The 17,646-nt window shown below is 42.8% G+C and overlaps 1 protein-coding gene and 1 long non-coding RNA gene across 4 annotated transcripts in view; one reads left to right on the forward strand and one right to left on the reverse strand.

Annotated features, from left to right (window-relative positions):
* LOC105280996 (microtubule-associated protein futsch) overlaps positions 1-17,646 on the reverse strand; it is a 282,442-nt gene that overhangs the window by 212,213 nt on the left and 52,583 nt on the right. For all 3 annotated transcript variants that reach the window (XM_020032260.2, XM_026969570.1, XM_026969569.1), the window contains exons 4-6: positions 9,750-9,944; positions 7,481-7,565; positions 6,980-7,068 (exon numbers count right to left, since the gene is read on the reverse strand). In XM_020032260.2, coding sequence (XP_019887819.2) covers positions 6,980-7,068; positions 7,481-7,565; positions 9,750-9,944 — 369 coding nt within the window. The remainder of the gene's footprint in view (positions 1-6,979; positions 7,069-7,480; positions 7,566-9,749; positions 9,945-17,646) is intronic.
* Positions 7,584-17,642, forward strand: LOC113561926. Its single transcript, XR_003406525.1, has 2 exons — positions 7,584-8,272; positions 14,572-17,642. It is a non-coding gene; the product is annotated as an uncharacterized LOC113561926 (long non-coding RNA).

The raw sequence follows: 17,646 nt of genomic DNA on the forward strand, positions 1-17,646 counted from the left end.
ACGACCGGCCATCGCAATTCCAATAACTGATAAAGCAAGGGTGAAGAATCAGAAATTGCGTGGCAGCGCGAACTTTTTCCGTATTTTTCCACGTTCGCGGAAACCGTATCAAGTGCACAAAATAATGTAACAAAACATATTTGCGAATTTACGTATCGTGAAATTGGCGTCGTAGTTATTTATTTCCAGGAACACACTGGAAATTACTGTATTGTCAGCAGCAAGACAATTCCGCGAATATGTTCTTCACTTTATTTATGAACCTTAAGAAAATTAATCAAATCAGCAGATAAAAAGAAACGGAGAGAGGCGAATTTTATTGGAACATGCTCGAAAACAGTTGAAGCGAAAGATGTACCCCAGGAGTTTTTGGGGATGCGAAACTTGCTCGCGAGACTTATTCCGAGGTATTTTCCGCTTGTTTAATCGCTTTTTTGAGGAAGAGAGAGAGAGAAAGGAAGAGTCCAAGAGTGTGGCAATGAGTATCGTTTATACGAAAGTTGCAAGCCGCGGGGACGCTGTTGCGCACTTTGCGGCACACGGACAGCCGTAATTGAAGTCTCGATCTGGGTATTCATCTTGGGCGGAAGATGTTTGCGAGTTTAATGAGAAATGAGGGAAATGACGGTCGAAGAGAAATTACGGATAGAGGCTCTTCTCTCGGCGCTTTATCCCGCTGTGAAAATAATCGAGGTCACGACTCGAAAGCTCGAAGTAAGACCAACAAAGAAGGACATAAAACTGAGCCAGAGCAGGATAATGAATTGTTATCACGGAAAATAAAAGTTTCATATAATTCACGTGCAAAGTGAGTTGCAATTTAAAGCTGATTCTTTATTATTTATGTACGTGTTCTAAATATGGAGTTTTGACAAAAAAATCAATTATCGAGATATTTAACTTGGAATTATTTTAGCATCACTTTTCTGCTCCGTAGGATCTCGAAAAAATTATGAACAAAATTAAATAGGAAAACTATGCAAACAAGAGAAATAGGGTCACGATGATTTCAAAGATGAGAGTTTTCTTGTCGCGGCACTGCTGATGCCGTCTCGCAGGCTCTCGTAATGATCGTCTTCGTGGAACGCGTCTCTCTCGTAAAGCGAGTTCCATTACGGGCGAGTAGACGCAAGGTTTAATCCCTTTTCGCGAGTTTTCAAACTCGTATAAGCCGGCCTCGAACTTCTCGACGTCGCGTCGCTCGCGCGGACCAAAGTACCCGACATGACTCACGAATTCTACCATGGACGAGATGAAAGTTTGTATGCAGCTTACGCATCACGGAAATAGACGAGCACCATGGGAACTTTACGAGCGAGTGTTTTCTCGATTTTGATTCACGAGAGCTGCTACCAGCACCGCGTCCGCATCAAACATCATTTTTCTCGTTTCATCCAGCAATTACGCGCGAGGAATAAATATTATCTGATAAAAACATAAATCCTACAGATTCTATAAATTTACTCACTTATTAATATTTTCGAAGCGGAGATGAATTTTCAAGTATTATATACAGGGTGTCCCGGGTTTTAACCGACAAACTGCGGGAGCATATTCTACTAGTGGAAATAAGAAAAAATTCTTATATCGAGTTTGCTTAGAAATGCTTTATTACAAAGTTATAAACCAATATTGAAAAGAAATATGAGATAAGTAACAACGGAACATAGTGTAGAATTTGGAAGGTCGAACATGTTTATGTTATGTGTATTCACATGTATTCATGTTCACTATGTTGAAACGATTCAGTATGATTGTTACTTTCACAACAGTAGCTGTTAGATTTCAATCGTCGTGTCAACTAGCAATTACTATCAGAATGCCAAAAGTGTTTTCAAATGAGGAATACACCGATATTCATTTCGTGTACGGATTCTGTGACGGAAATGCACGAGCTGCCGTACGAGAGTATCAACGTAGATTTCCTAACAGGAGAGTACCAGATAGATTTAAAGCAACGAATTACTAATTCAGTTACTGAGATGCAACAAAATTTTCAGGAATGTCGTACCGTAACAAATTCTGTACTACGTCGATGTCTAGCTTGTATCGATGTGCAAGGACAACATTTTGAAATGCGTCACTAAATCATTGCGTACATAATTTTATTTTTGTGAAAAAATCCGTTGTTACTTATCTCATATTTCTTTTCAATATTGGTTTATAACTTTGTAATAAAGCATTTCTAAGCAAACTCGATATAAGAATTTTTTCTTATTTCCACTAGTGGAATATGCTCCCGCAGTTTGTCGGTTAAAACCCGGGACACCCTGTATGTAAGAGGCTACGATCGCGTAAGCTGAAGGCTATCAGTTAGAGCATTCGATGATTAATTATATCACCTCGATATCATCAATCTCCGATCGTTGAATGCAACAACGAGTAAACAAGTTGTTATTAAAATCTCATTTTCAAGAACGGTTAAGAGGTTGCATAAACTAGCAGCGCATGTGAATATGCGAATTTTATGCAGAGAGAGGGAGAGAGAGATCTCTTAATGTTCGGATAATGCGCGATCTTTAAGAGCGAGCTCTTTGTTACTAACTACAATAAGGCTGCAATAAAAATGCGATTCAACAGAAGTTCTTCTTCGCAGAAGGCGCGAGAGATCTAATCGCGAGAATCGTGACGGTAACTTTTCCGACGCTAGTAGTTTCAATGAAGACTGCACACACCGCCGACCTTGCGCGGGAAATGACGCCTGGGAAATGATGGAAAATTAGAAACGGTAATCAGAACTTGCCACCGAGTTACCGGCTTTAAAAGGGCCATCCTGCTCTCGCTTTGACAACTGCGACAACTTTCTATCGTTAACGTGCGATTCTCTTTCGAGTTTGCGGAGCCTGCCTTCCCCGAGAACGAGTTATTTCCACTCCCAGATTTCTTCATACTTTTGGCAAACTCTGCGAGAACTTTCCGCGTTCTCTCGCTTCGATCTTACAATGCCGCTAAATGCGAAGGCGACTTTTCGTAACACTCCCGCTCGTCTCCGGGGGCGTCCATAAATCATTTTCCACCGTCGTGAAATCCATCTCCGCCCCGCGATTATCCACCTTGCGACGGGGGCAAGGTGGAAACTGGCCTTTGCAATTGCTTTCTTCCGTGACCTTTGCCGCACGATGGAATGCATCAAGCCGTCGATAAATTACGAACGAGCACGTCGACGCGAAACTAAGTCGAGTCCATTTAAGCGAAGATACGTGCAGTGTTCGAGGTGTTCAAATGTCTTTTATGTTCTACGACAAATTTGATATTCGCTAATTCCACTCTTTTAACTCGTTATATTAAATATTCAACTTTCACAGACACGAAAACGAAATGGAATTTACGTAGAAATGACATTTATTTAAACTTATATTCAGTCAAGCTATTTCATGGATAACGACTGCAACGTTAAAAGCAAAAGGTTTAGCAGCGATTTGAGTAAACGATTATTAGTTATTGCCGATATAACTAAGTTTCACGTTAAACTTAAAGTTTCACTTCGAACGTAAAAATAGAATTAATTCGCGGGACAGAGTCTTCGATCGCAGCAAGAGCTCGCTGTTCGATTTGATGGATATCGCGTGTATTTAGGTAAGAGCGACTCTCCGCGTTGGAAACATACCAACGAATCGATATAAATGTGACATTCAAGTGGCATCGGTTATTTTTGCATGGGATTATAACGGTGAATCTCTCGGAATACAGGCATGCTCGGTACGTCGGATCGGAAAAAAAACGCCGTGGCGTCACTTAATTACATCTCCCTGGCAGTTAATAATAACGATTTCACGTCAACGCAGGCAACGCGCAGTTCCGGGTAGAATATGCAATTATTATATGATCGTCGCTATTCTCGTCGTGCCCGTGTCGTAGGTAGATAGCAGAAGGTATCCTACCGCCGAGGCGATAAATCGCGAGATTTACGTTGACAAATTTGACGACATAAGCCACGAAATGGAATCTCACTGATCCCGGCGAACAATGCCGAATCGGTATCTGATTTACGTTTGCGAAAAGGGCAAAATACTCGCTGTCCGTATTAATTAATTTCCTCGCGGCGAGGGAGCCAGCCGCGAATATTTGCGGCGAATAGTTAATAAATCGCGACGTCTCCGATATAGCACACGTCGAATAAATATCATTGACGTGTGCACACCCGGAGGACGTGTAACTTAAATCGGCTAGTATTTCATGCAGTCATGCACGAAACAGAAATGCACAATGAATTTGTCAAGCTATATCTACTTACGATTATAAATAATCACAAAGCCGTTTTTACATTCGTATATTGATCGCGTCCGGATTTGAAAATATGATCATTACGTGTTTCATAATAATATAAATAATGTAGGGCGTTCAAAATCTATTTCTATTACAAAAGATTGCACTTTTTTCTCATCATGTCATTTTGCGTGGTTTAACGATCATTAACTATCATTTATAACTATCATTTCTGCGAAAATATTCTATGCCCTAAATGGCCAACCTATGACATGCATGCTAGAGGTGGCACATACGAAAATTTTGCTGACACGTCAATTATTTACAGGATATCATTTTATACACTTATAAATTATTCAAAATTGTTTTTAGTTGTTACAATATGTACAAGTTAAATTTTGTTTTACACGAAAAAAACTAACCAACAAATACATAGTCCACTGTAGCAACTAGGCCCGGCAGCTAAAAACATGTCTCAGTAAAATTCTGCAATAATTAATTTTCTATTAATTTTTTCCCCTATTAAAAATTGCCCGGCACGTCAACAAGTCAATAAATATTATTTATAAATTTTTGGCACGCGCACACAAAAAGGTTCACCACCACTGTTCTATATCGTAAGATAATAATCTGAAACGGTAAATATTGCAAAATATCAGAATGCGGTTTTTTCATCCGCCCGACGATGCAAATTATAAGAGGATTTTCGGACGTACGTTCGGGGCAGGAGTTTTCAGAAGCTCTGCAAGAAGCGAGGAGTGATTCATGGTAACGACTGCATGCATTAGCGAAAAACTTCGGCAGACGGTAATCCGGTATTAGTGCCGCGACGTGATATCCGTTTCCATCGTCGTGTAAGTTGGATGATCGCGTTATCTAGAATCCGGAAGCGCACGTCTCTGTCGCGGAGAGAAATTTACGGGGCAGGCAAGCACGACAACTATGCCCCCGATTGAAAATCGAGCGGAGGAAACGCGTAAGCGGCAAGAGAGAGGGTGAAAGAGGGAAAGGGCGAGGGAGAGGGGGGGGAGAGAGAGAGAGAGAGAGAGGGCGAGAGAGTGAGAAAGCGGAAGGTGGAGCATTCGCTTACGATGAGCGGAAGTCGGCCGCTAAGGTAGCAACAGACTCTATTCCGGGCTTGCCGATTCCCGAAAGCCCGAGGGTGCTGCAAGCTCGACTCTATTGATTTCCCGCATTAAAGGGAAACGCTCGCTACGCGCAGACAGATTATTTGCACAGTCGATCGCTTTGTACGCCGAAAACTTCGGCGCGGAAAGTCCTGGAAAAATGGTTCCCCATAATCGCTAATTTCGTGACTTCTTACATTCTTCTGCACTTGATATACTTGATATAAACTGTTAATTAAATAAGTTTTATTTATATTTGCTTGATACGTCAAAATCAGCTAAATTAATTAATGCACGACTTGGTGAACATAAAACATATAATTTTTTTATCTTTTGAGAGATGCTTTTTCCACCGTTTTCTCAAAATAAAAGAATTGCGCAAAAGATTTATGAAACGATAAAATGTTTGATATTCCGTGAGAATATATTTATTTTGTTAACAAACACTGATAAATCAAAACGGATATTACAGTGTTTGTAAAATATCTTGTTTTCTTGGACAGATTTATTGCATCTGAAATGTATGACCGAAATGCATACTTTATAATATAACAGAAGCATCGGCGCAATTGTTACCTGGCTGCACGCCATATAACGTTAACGTAATGTCACTGGGTTTCGTTAGAGATATCTGCAAATCAATAATCGATGTCCCATTTTCAGTATACCAACTTATCTCTAAGTCTTGCACTAACACAATCACCGCTGATGACAGCTCTGTCACAGCAGCGTTGACAACACACTTACTCGCGCAAACATACATTATTCCAAGAATGTCATGCAATTAATCAACGTTTCAAGAGAATTGAATGAAAATGTCTCGTCGAGCAGTGGCAACTGAAATTGCAACGAATCTCTCCGATTGCACCCCGAATATGCAATAAAACCGGCGAAGAGAATAACGAGAATAATGTGCGATCGATGTCGTCTTCGAATGTACTTCTTCACACATACGTGTCGACACATTTATGGCGTGAATGTATGTAACGTGTTTGGGTGTCGTGAAAACACGTTGAGACGCGATTACCGGCGGTTTCCTTCGGAACGGCACATCCGCCCGATTCCAATTATGGTTTACCGCGTGACGAACGCATGCACGCTATTCCTGAGGATAGAGGAAGATGAGAAGATGTTTCAGCGTGAGATTATCGCACCTTGACACATTCACCGCCACGACGGTCACCGGTGACCGACATGCAATAAATACGCTAAGACACATGAATTATATTGTAACGCGCAATTACTTGTATTTGCAAGATAACATTTAATAGTAATGGAAAAACAGGATTAGTAAATTAAATTTTCTCTGTCTTTATAAACATGAAATAAAAAGATTAATCGCCGTCGCACATACATGCGTACAAACACATGTGTGTTTTGTGATAGCGAACGTTACGGTAAGTGATGAATATCACTAAAACGTGCACAGATACTTTTTGGAGCGTCAAACTCTGCGTAATCCCGAAATGCCAGTGGCATGTTTTGGATTAGAGTAAAAAGTTTCAAGAGGACGTAGCTATCTACTTTACTCTTGTACTCCACCAGTTGCGAAATATCAAGTTTCGATACATCTACCATTTACGATATTTGCCCATCATAAACCATGTAGAACGTTTAATAATAGAACGAAATTGGATTTCACTCACCACAACGAGCGCGTGCGTCAGAGCAGTCGATGACCTCGACCTCCTCGGTGTCATGCCGACGACCTCGCCTCTCATGATGCTCTCGACGACTGCATAACAGAGAAAAAAGCGAAAACGCTTTCAGTATCATAATCGACCGGCTTATTTTTCGGCAATCGTTTATGAAGTTATGGCGAAAAACACACGGCTTGGAACGAACGAAGGGAATATCATTGTTGAATGCCGAAGAGATACGATGACAAATACCATTTATAACGTTTAATGCCATTTGATACGTTTCTAGTGTTTTAGAAATAATATCAAAAGTAACACAGCAATACGTGATGTAACAAAATAATGTGATTACATGTGTTACAAAAATGGCACAATAATATAATGTTACATCTCACTCATAGTGACACAGATTACAAAACACATTTGCTCAGAAATTTTTCAACGTCAATTTGATTGCAGCATTATTAATTAAATATGTGTGTTTCGTCTCAAGGTAACGTTTCTCACCTCCATCGCCAATCAGCCGCATTTGTACTAAAGTGGGATCCTCGTTGTGGTCTTCGAGGACCGTGTCATCGGTGACAGTCAAATCCTGAAAATGCATTAATTTCCATTATGTATAGAAAAGAGCGTAATTGAAATCGATCTCTAAACCGCCGCAACTGGAGTTACGAAACATTTTATTAATGATAACGTTTTTGTTAAAACTAAATAAAAGTTCAGACGAGGAGTTTAAAGAGTCATGTATATTCTCTGCTCTCTTTCCTTTTTCTTTCTTCATTTATATTTTTCACTATTAATACGCCAGAGTATCATAATTATTTGCTAACAATACGAGTCGAAAGGCTCAATTATTTCGCAGGTTCGTCGATCTCACGAGTTGATTCCTAACGGTTCCTAACGATTGATACACATCTATGGGTGTTAATCGATTTCGATTCTTCCGAGAAACTTCGTGAATCACTCAGCCAGTCGCGAGGCGTACGTCTGCCAATTCGCGGGTCAGAGGTCGGCTGATCGACGGTCTGGCTTCTCGTTAAGACCCGTCACGATCGACGCCTCTCTTTGTCAGACAGTGCGCTTAACTGATCAGCGACGAGACGGAGGCGTCCGTCTATTGCGAAACGTCGTGCGAGCCAATGTGCGTTTGCGATGCAAGTCATTCGTGTATGTCGACGCGCTTTCCGGCGAAATCAATTTTTGCTGTCTCGCTCGTTGACGGTATCGTGAGCATCGCAAGGGAATTGATATTTTTCTACATTCATATCAAGGCATCGCCAATGTGAAACGTCTAATCGGGTGAGCAAAATTTTGATAGAACATTACGTAAATGGTAATTATCGAGAGATACGTTTGCAAAGAAGTCTGTTGGAAAATTCTTCGGGGAAAACGTGAAAGAACCGACGCGGACGACGCAAGAACATTCGTTTGATACGTAGGAATAGAGCTCGCGATTACGCATTCATATTAATTCATCACGTAGAGTCTGCATAATGGATGGCGGTATATGTTACTCATACATTTTGATGTTCTTTGCGATATTTCATTACGGTCTTTCGTCCGTGAGATCGAGCCACGACGGAGAATATTCGAATAAACTCCAACAAGACAAGCGATTCGATTCCCGCGCGATGCTTTTGAGAAATATTCGCGACAGACGTAGTATATACAAAAGGAATGAGGAAACGAAAAAGAAAAAGCTCGCGAGCGACAAAAGCTTCCTCAGACAACCCAACCGATATTTTATGTTCCTTCGCCCTTCGATCTCTGCACCTTTTCTGGAACGTTTTCTCGTCGCCGACTATTTCAGGGATTTAGTTTTCCAATAGGAATGCCGTGCCAGTGCCAGGATAAATTATCGGAAGCTTTCTCGCTGAGAAGCAAGACGAGGGGGATTACTTTCACGACGATGCGAGTCTGTCGTTCGTTCTTCCATCTTAAGATGTTTAACGGTAAAAACGATGAAAATACCGGACGCGAGCGGAGAAAGAAATTGGATATCGCTCGAGCCGCTTCGAGGTACGATTATATCTTTCTTTGGTACGTTACGATAAATCAACGCAAATTTATGACTCGTCGCAAACTTTAACGGATGTGACGTGCAAAATCGTAAAGAATATATCACGATTATCACCTTCGCGAGACTCATGAGAAAGAGTGAGGAAAAGTGTTTAATTTGATGAGACAGGTGACTGTGAGAAAAGAACTCGCGAAATATGAGCCAAATTAAATTTCGTTCAATATTACACATAAAAATGACATTTAGATCCTCATAATTCTCTCTGCTGCACATATACGCCGATAACAGGTTTACAAAAATAGTTTGATAAACGTAGAGATCCAAGCGTACTAGACTCGACTTTAATAATTGTTTTAAATTAAGCTTAGCAATTAAAAAGTGTGTCATCTAATTGCAGCACTGTCGCTGAGATCCCTCCCTTGGATCTTTAATAACTTTTCTAATTGTCCTCGATGTGAATTCGCTGAGATGAAACAGACGTACAAAGAGTCGCTGAAACAAAGACACGAGATTGGTCGAGAGAGCAATTTGGACTTGCCGGTTTGTCCATAAGCTGATACCGCGAACCGCTCCTTCGAACTTGTCTTTTTTATATTACATATTAAATGGCAAATAATCTCTCGATAAGTATTGTCGAATCAAGGATCGGATTGCAAGTCAACCGATCATGAAACGAACATTCAGCCGTCGTAGGATCGTTTCAACCTACTGATAACGCATCGCTACTTATTATCTGACCGCTACTTATTGTCTTACCTTGGTGGACTCGTTGTAACCGACGATCACGGCTGTGTACCATTGTGTGGTGCCTTCCGCGCGATAAACTTCGACCCTGAAACCGACCAGGACGCTGGGCGTAGTCAGCAGGATCCTCTGGCCATCCTGCATCTCAGCCCATCTCCTAACGGCGTTTCCCCAGGGCATCGTGCCCTTAGTCAGCTCCCAGTCCTGCTGCAAAGAGGAGCAAAAAGAGACCGGGGTTGAAGCTTCGTCCGTGGAACTTGATTAAGAGAGGAGCGGACCGTTCCTTCCACTCGCAGAAGCTGCCCACGATTTCGGAAAGGAAAACGAGGAGGGAGGAAAAATCCGCGCAATTTGATAAAAGATAACAAAAGGGCTGAGAGAACTTCATGGAGGGCTGAGAGCGCAGGATCTGCTGCCCACGCTTTTTAAAAAGTACGTCTCTTGATTGTGCTTTATCGCTGCACTTTATCGTTTTATTTATGCTCTCAAATTACGATTTATAAGTTTAATAAGAGTCCGGCTCAATTAATTCGTTATCTCAAGTTTCAAAGTGCTTCGTACAAAGTAATTAAACGTCATTAAGAAAGTACGAGTAATACTTGGAAAAATTCAGTGCCTTGAGTCCTTATAAAATGTTGTGCGAACATGAAAATTAGCTTTCGAGGTATTTATTATCGAGGCATACTATGAAAAGCGACATTTGTATGTCGTCGTCAAATACTGAGATTTAATTTTTTATTTTCACAACAAAAACATCTGGAATGCTTAGAATTTCGCTTCGCTAAATTTGTGATTCCGTTATTTGTTTTGACGTGGTGAACGTTTGCCTCGCGAAAATATTCAAACCATTTTATTTAACTCATAAATGTGCCCGCATTCGAATATACGTTCATCGATCACTGCTGTTAGCATCCTTGAGTGCTAAAAACGTGAAGACAATGAAGATAACGCTCGTGAGAACAATGCGCTAATAGCCGAAATATCAAATCTGGCCGACCGGAATCCAGAAACGTCATTCATTATGCGATCAATAACCGATGCCGGGATATTTTATTCACACGCGTAAGAATGGCGTCTGTCGAAAAATTAGATTCGATACGACAGAAATTAGCATTCGAAAATTTAATATCCTTTTATTATCGGATTCCGATAATTTCCAGTAAATTCGAGTGTCAGTGGAAATTCGGCATTGAGAAACGTTAATAATGTCGCCGTCTGGCTTCACTGGCCATAAATCATCAAAAAATTGCAACCGAGTGATATATTTCATTGATCGTGCAATCATATCGGCAAATGAAATTTTCTACGACGTGCAGAAACGCGTGACGACAGTTTACAGTCGCGAACGCTTTTCCACGCATTCGCATACGCTTAGAAAAATTCGAATGATATAATAACGTGTGGGGGCTTTCTCGAGAGGCAATCACAGAGGTTCTCGGAGAGCGATAACGGTGAATTTCGCCCTTTTTTCCGCGATCGCTTTTCCCGATGACTGATGCACGCTCGAGCGAGCGCGCCGTTCGCGTGCGTGTCTCGTTACGTCACCGGCGAGCAGTTACGTCAGACGCGTGTTATGTAATCGCGGCGCGCAGCGTGACGACGCGAGGCGCGTTAATGGCAGTAATACAACGGCAATTAGAACATTATTACCGAAGCGTCGAGAGCACTTAACGTTCGCGTGGTAGTCGTGAAACGCGATTCGCGAGACGAGCGCTGCGTAAGATCCCAGAGAGATCAATCGCTCTTCCTGTCGTGTTCCTCTAGAGCTGACTTGAGAATTCTGATTTACGACCGAAGATCCCGAAAGATCCCAAAAGCCACAGTTAACATCTCGAAATAGGAAAATGTCAGAGGCTTAACGAGATGTATGCATTAATGGAGAGATCTGTCAGATTTCTGCCGAGTGGAAGATATTCCTAGATTTGTCCGCAATAAACAATATTAGCGAAAAGAAATCGCAATCGAGCTGAATCATCCAACCAGACACTGACGGCCACGACCTCGCCGACCTGGGATTACATTACGATTCGACCAGATTTAATGGACGGAACGAGCTTAACTTTGTTTCCAAGCGTTATTATCTTACATCCGCGGCGATCTGCATATTTTTTTCCAAGTTTTCTCGGTTGTTCCTAGAACCTTCATTAACCGAATGAATCGAGCGGAATAAATGCTCGCAGGACGAAGAGGCAATTCCGCGCAGTCGTGAAAGGAGTTACCGATATCGATAATTACCTCGCGAGGCCGAGAATACGACGTGCAGCTCAAACGCGATGCACTTTGCAAGCTGATACCTCTGGCATTAGCTAGAATCCGTTATCGTTGCGAAGTGCAGACTGCAAAGTATTATTATTAAATTAAATTAAAATTACGCGAGTTTTATTGAGCTTCCTTCGATACTGCTTTTAAATTTGACAAAACTGTTGCAGATATAACAAAGCTATAGAGGATACTATATTTACAGCTCGTCTGAACATCGACATATCGCGAAAACGTCACGGATGTATCAAGTTAACTCCGTGATCGTTTCTCATCAAAAATTCTTGGGATTTCCTTCTCCAACATCTGCATTTTCCATAGATATTTCCATAGAAATGTCCGCCACCGAGACAGAAGGAAAATAATGCTGATTGAAAAGCTTCCGACTCGACGATCGTGCACTCACAAAAGTCACGCTAAGCGAGATGTCGTCCAGATAAGAGCACTCGAGAGATGTGTGTCATGCAACGCGTTTAGATGCGCAATATTCCTCGTGGCTGAATTATCGTCGAAGTTATCTTGACGTGGTGCGTGTGCCGCTTCGTATTCTGCGTTTCTCTCGATCTCTCGTCATAAACGAGAATGCTTGCAATCGCGATACATAGAAGCGTCGTTCTCGGCTAAGCTCGTTTGTGACTATTGTAGTCATTCCGTGCGCGCGTTTCGGAAGATATGCCTGTTTCATCACCGCGAAATGTAATCGATGGAAGATTTTGCGCGTCGCACGTGCATTCGTCGCGCCACCGACTCGCAAAACATGTTTTCCATCCGTTATCGTCGAGAGCTAACGCCGAATAGAGAAGCAGCGTTCGTCTGGACATGTGCACCAATTACGTGGAAACCAGCGTGGAGGATCGGTCTCGGGGTCGATTAGATTATCGGTCTGATCGCTGAATTATTCGTACAGGCGGCAACTCGATTCGAGACTGTCATTTGTAACAGAGGGGGAAAGAGAGATCAAACCGCCTTCTTTATTTATGGATTATACAACCCCACACGACGAACCGCTCATTCGAGCAACCTCCGTTGCCACGGATTTCTTTTGCACCGACCGACTCTGCGATCGTATTCACGCAGTTTTAATACTCGCCGCGACTGCGATGAAATTTTCAAGCAGAATTTCATTCGCGGTGACCAAGTCGATGTGTGTATACCCGGCACAGAGTTCCCCCTTGAGTTTAATTACCATATCAAACACGAGAAGCGAACATAATTCTCTCCACGGTAAATATTGAAGTTGTCGTTGTACCACAAGAAATATCTGTTTTAATTAAAATTATTGCTACGAAGAAGTAATACCGCGCCGGACTGCCGCTCTCTGTTGACATTAATTCATTTATGCGATGTGTCTCCAAAGATACAGATTGCATGTATATTATCATGTGTCGCGCGATTTTATTCCCGGGAAAGAAATATGGAGATACCAAGTGTATTAATTGTGTACAGCCGTTCCATCCATCCATCCAGTTGATAACGTTATTCACGTTATCCACAAAGATTGACTTTTGCGGATGATGCTTTCACGTTTCGCGACGCGTTTGTTTCCTCAGCAAACAATGCAGATTCGAGAGGCTTGCTCCTCGGAATTCCTCCACGATTGTTCGCGCGTCCTCTTTCGAGCAGGCCTCTCGCTTGTCAGGCGACTAAATATCTCTCATGAAAATTATCGGTCGGAAAATCACGTGCCGCGCCGGTGTCGGGTGTTATCGTTCTATCACGCGCCGCGAATCCTCGTTAGCAGTTCTACCACGCGCCGGCTAATTAATTAAGGAGTCGCTTAATTAAGAACGCGCCTGCCATTAATCGTGTTGCGTTCGCTGTACGATCGCGAGGCAGAAGTGCCTGCCAGACAAAATGGCTACAGGCAGGTGACTGTCATGAAATTTAAATTGAAAGACGCGGCAGATGTGCTGCTATCGGTAAACTTCATTTCCACAATTCGATAATGGATCCGCTAATCTGGTTGGTCTCCGATACCGTAATTTTCGACGTCTGTCTGATCGAAGCGATACTTGATTGTCACGTAACAACTCGGTTGCAGAATCATTTATAGAGTTGCACTTCGTAACTAAATATTGCACGGATGTAGCTCGCTTTGTCGAAAATCAAGATTTATTTTAATAACAAAAACTTCTCGTGGTAAATCTGAAGCCAATATAATACTTCCTGAGCCAAAATGTCGGCGAAAGCGCAAGTAATAATTCAATGCAACGTTTTTATCTTGATATTAATTATCCTGGTAATTAGGCCGCGAATAATTAAAGTTGTGGAAGATTTAAAACTTCTATAATATTCATCTAGAATTCTTACATAATTCGATTGAAACTTTATTGAAAAGTTAATCGGAACCCGCAATTAGAGTACAATTAGAGTACAATTGGAATTAAACGGAGCTCATACTGACATTTCACGTATCTTTGGAAACTCGCTCGTTCGACTCATCAAAATGTGATTTAGCAAATTCGATTGCAGATGAAATCACTACGATACGATCGCTCATGCGTTCTAAAACGAAACAACATTAATTCCCAAGACAAGAAAGGCCAATAAAAATCACAAACTCTCTCTGTTGCAGTAAGCAAGCGGTTCTCGCGACGGCGAGATTCCAGCGTTCTTACTTCTTGCTCGAGGATCGCGCGAGGGTATGAAGCCGCGCTTGGCCAAGGACCGTTAGGCAGAACGGGAATATGTTGGCGCCTCGTCTTGGCCGTTCTCCAACGTTCCCCGATAATCTTGCACGCGTGTTTGCTACCAACGCGAGTCGGCAAGCGACACCGTCTGCAAGGAGACAGCTACTGCCAGCGATTACATGGGCGCCAGCAAATCTCCCTTAGAGATTCAAGGGATGATTGAAAGGATTGATACAAGTCGCTCGTATTAAACATCAGCATTTTGATAATAAACTTTGGACATCCAACACATGCCCGAAATTAAACTCGAACTGTTCTAAAGCCGCATCTTTATTACGAATAAAAATAATATCAGATGTTTCTGGATTTTTCGAGTAAAGAGATGAAGTCTAGATGAAATGATTCGTTGCAAATATATGCCTAAAAGCTTGCATCAAAGATTACAAGTTAGAAAGAATGGGATTTGACCGATCGAAACATTGTCTGCAGGTGTCGATTGATCAAATCCCGATCCCCGATCGCAATCTCGGTAATCTCTAATGATCCGATGCAGACCAGACTTAACGTAAGCAGAATCGCTTAATCCCCGAGAGTGTAAAGGACGCAGTTGCAGCCGTTAGCGGCGCCTATGCTCTGCCGACAAGAGCAACGAGAGCAAAGCGAGAGCGACGTCTCTGATGCGTCCTGCGCGCGCGCGCACGCTAGGTATGCAGCGCGGATGCTGCGAGGAGAAAGAACCCGTTGCATTTATAGTTCAGGGTCAGCACACTCGCGCGCAACTTCGCCTTCGGACGAATTCGGCCCTCCCCTTCTCTACGTCGTTTCTCTCCCCATCCCCCTCCGCTTTCCTGTTCTTTTTCTTTTTTCCCTCTTTGTAGTGAACCGCCGACTTTCTCCTTTTCCCGCGAGGAGAACGCGAGCACACCAATTCGCAGCTGACAGTGGAGATCTATGGTCGCCCGCGAAAGAGATTCCTCTTGTTAAGGCGAGAATCGATTTATTGCGAAGTATAAAACGAACTCGAGGAGACGTGGAGACGTGGAGGCCTCGTGGACCACTTTGTCTGTCAGAGCACGAAATAAATTCAATGTTCAAAGGATTGCCTTTTTCAAGTTGCAACCATAAACGGTCTCCTACGTTAAAATTGTTGGACCGTTGAAATAAAGCTATTAAACTGAAAAGTGAATCTTATATGTCAATATCGCTATCTTACTGATGATCCCTGTTGCAATCGCGTTTTTATTAATCGTATTATTTTCCAATGATTCAAGTAATTCTCTCCGCTACTTGATTCTCCGCACCGAAATACCTCTCCCACGAAATTTCCCCTAAGAAAACTTTGGCGCCGACTCTTCCAACAACTTAACCGGGAAAAAGCGCGAGATTCCTCGTGCACGGGTCAGGTCACGGAGGTAATTCGTCTTGTTTGAGATCGGCTGGTCGCACACCGAGTCGCACACAAAGCGAGCGAGGAGCTGAAAGCCGAGGCACACACCTGAACCTGACCGTCGCGCTGAAAGTTCCCGCCGCACGTAAACGACTTACAACCCCGTCCCGTCGTCCCGGAACGGGGAAAAGTTTTAACGGTAAAAGTTTCCCCGGTAGTTTAATTACTTGGAAACAATTCCGCGCCGCACAACTCCACCACCATCCCGTGTAACAGAAGTGCGGCAACTTCCGCAGCGGTCGCACGCACACACGCAACCCTCTCCCCGTCCCTGTCCTGCTTCCCTCGCGAAGAGGAATCGGCTGATCGATTTATTATCTGGACCGAGTGACCAGCTTTCCTATCTCAGAGTCTGCTTGCTTGAGGGCGTGAAAATTCCTACATGAGCAGTCCATTTTTTCGTTAATAAATAAAATATAACTGGAATTCACTCAATGGAAAAGTCGATTAATACGACGCGCGGGGGTCAAAAGTCGGAGATAATATCGAAGTTTATTAATCGCATATTAATCCGCAGCGCGAGACTTTATCTCGTGTTTCTAGCGAGAGATCGATTACGTCGTAACGGATCGCGAAAGGAATGAAAAATGGAACAATAAAACAGGTAAATTATTTAGCGCTTGACCATTCGCTCGCGGACTTGAGCGCACTCGAGATTTACCAACAGTCGCGATAATATGGCAAATGAGCTGCAATGAATCAGAACATTCGATTACAATGGAGATAAAATCTCTGCCATCGTTTCGACGATGATGTATTAGCGAACGAAGTCGTGCATGTGTTACAATCGCGATAATAAGATTTCCAGTTTGAGAAGAAATTATTCCGGCGCGTGAGAAGTTAAAAGTTCGGCACATCCGCGCGTGTGATTCCCGCACACTGTCTTACATATATACACATATACAGAGGCATACACGCGAAAGTGAAACGGGCAACCGAGTCAAAGTTCGAGCGCACGTCTTCTAGCCGGCAAGTGCAGTCGTCCAAGTGGAGCTCTTACAGGAAGTTGGACAACGAGTCCCGTGAAAGATTACTCACAGCGAGCCGAGAGGAACTCCGTTGCCCCGGTGGTGTCAGATGCGCCAATGGCTCCGGAACTTGTTCCCTAACTAAATTCCATCGCCCCTAACGAAGTAAGTTTCCAGTCGTGAAGCGGAAGTGGCCGACGCCACCACCCGCGAGCGCATGCCGCTTCGCGTTCGCCGATCGCGTGGGCTCTAAATCGTTCTGACGATCTTCTGATCGCGTCTCGCGCGTGAAACCTGCACTATGCCGTGGCGGCGAGGAAATCGGGAAGGAAATTGGATAACGGATTGCGTCGCTGTAGGTTGAACAGCGGAAATTGTCATTGTGCATGCACTCGCGAACTTTGCGATTTTCACGTAGTACCTTCACTCATTTCTACTCGCGAAACAGCACACTGCTTAATGATTAAAAAGCGATTGGAGCAATCGTTTCTTTGCTAAGCAAGATCTTGTTTTGTTACTTTGAATTTAGCGCTTTTATTATACAATAAATGGTTTTATGTTACTTTGTATAGACTTCAGGAATAAACAAAATATTATTTGATGAT

The sequence above is a fragment of the Ooceraea biroi genome, chromosome 5, assembly GCF_003672135.1.
Source record: "Ooceraea biroi isolate clonal line C1 chromosome 5, Obir_v5.4, whole genome shotgun sequence".
Taxonomy (NCBI): Eukaryota; Metazoa; Arthropoda; class Insecta; order Hymenoptera; family Formicidae; genus Ooceraea; species Ooceraea biroi.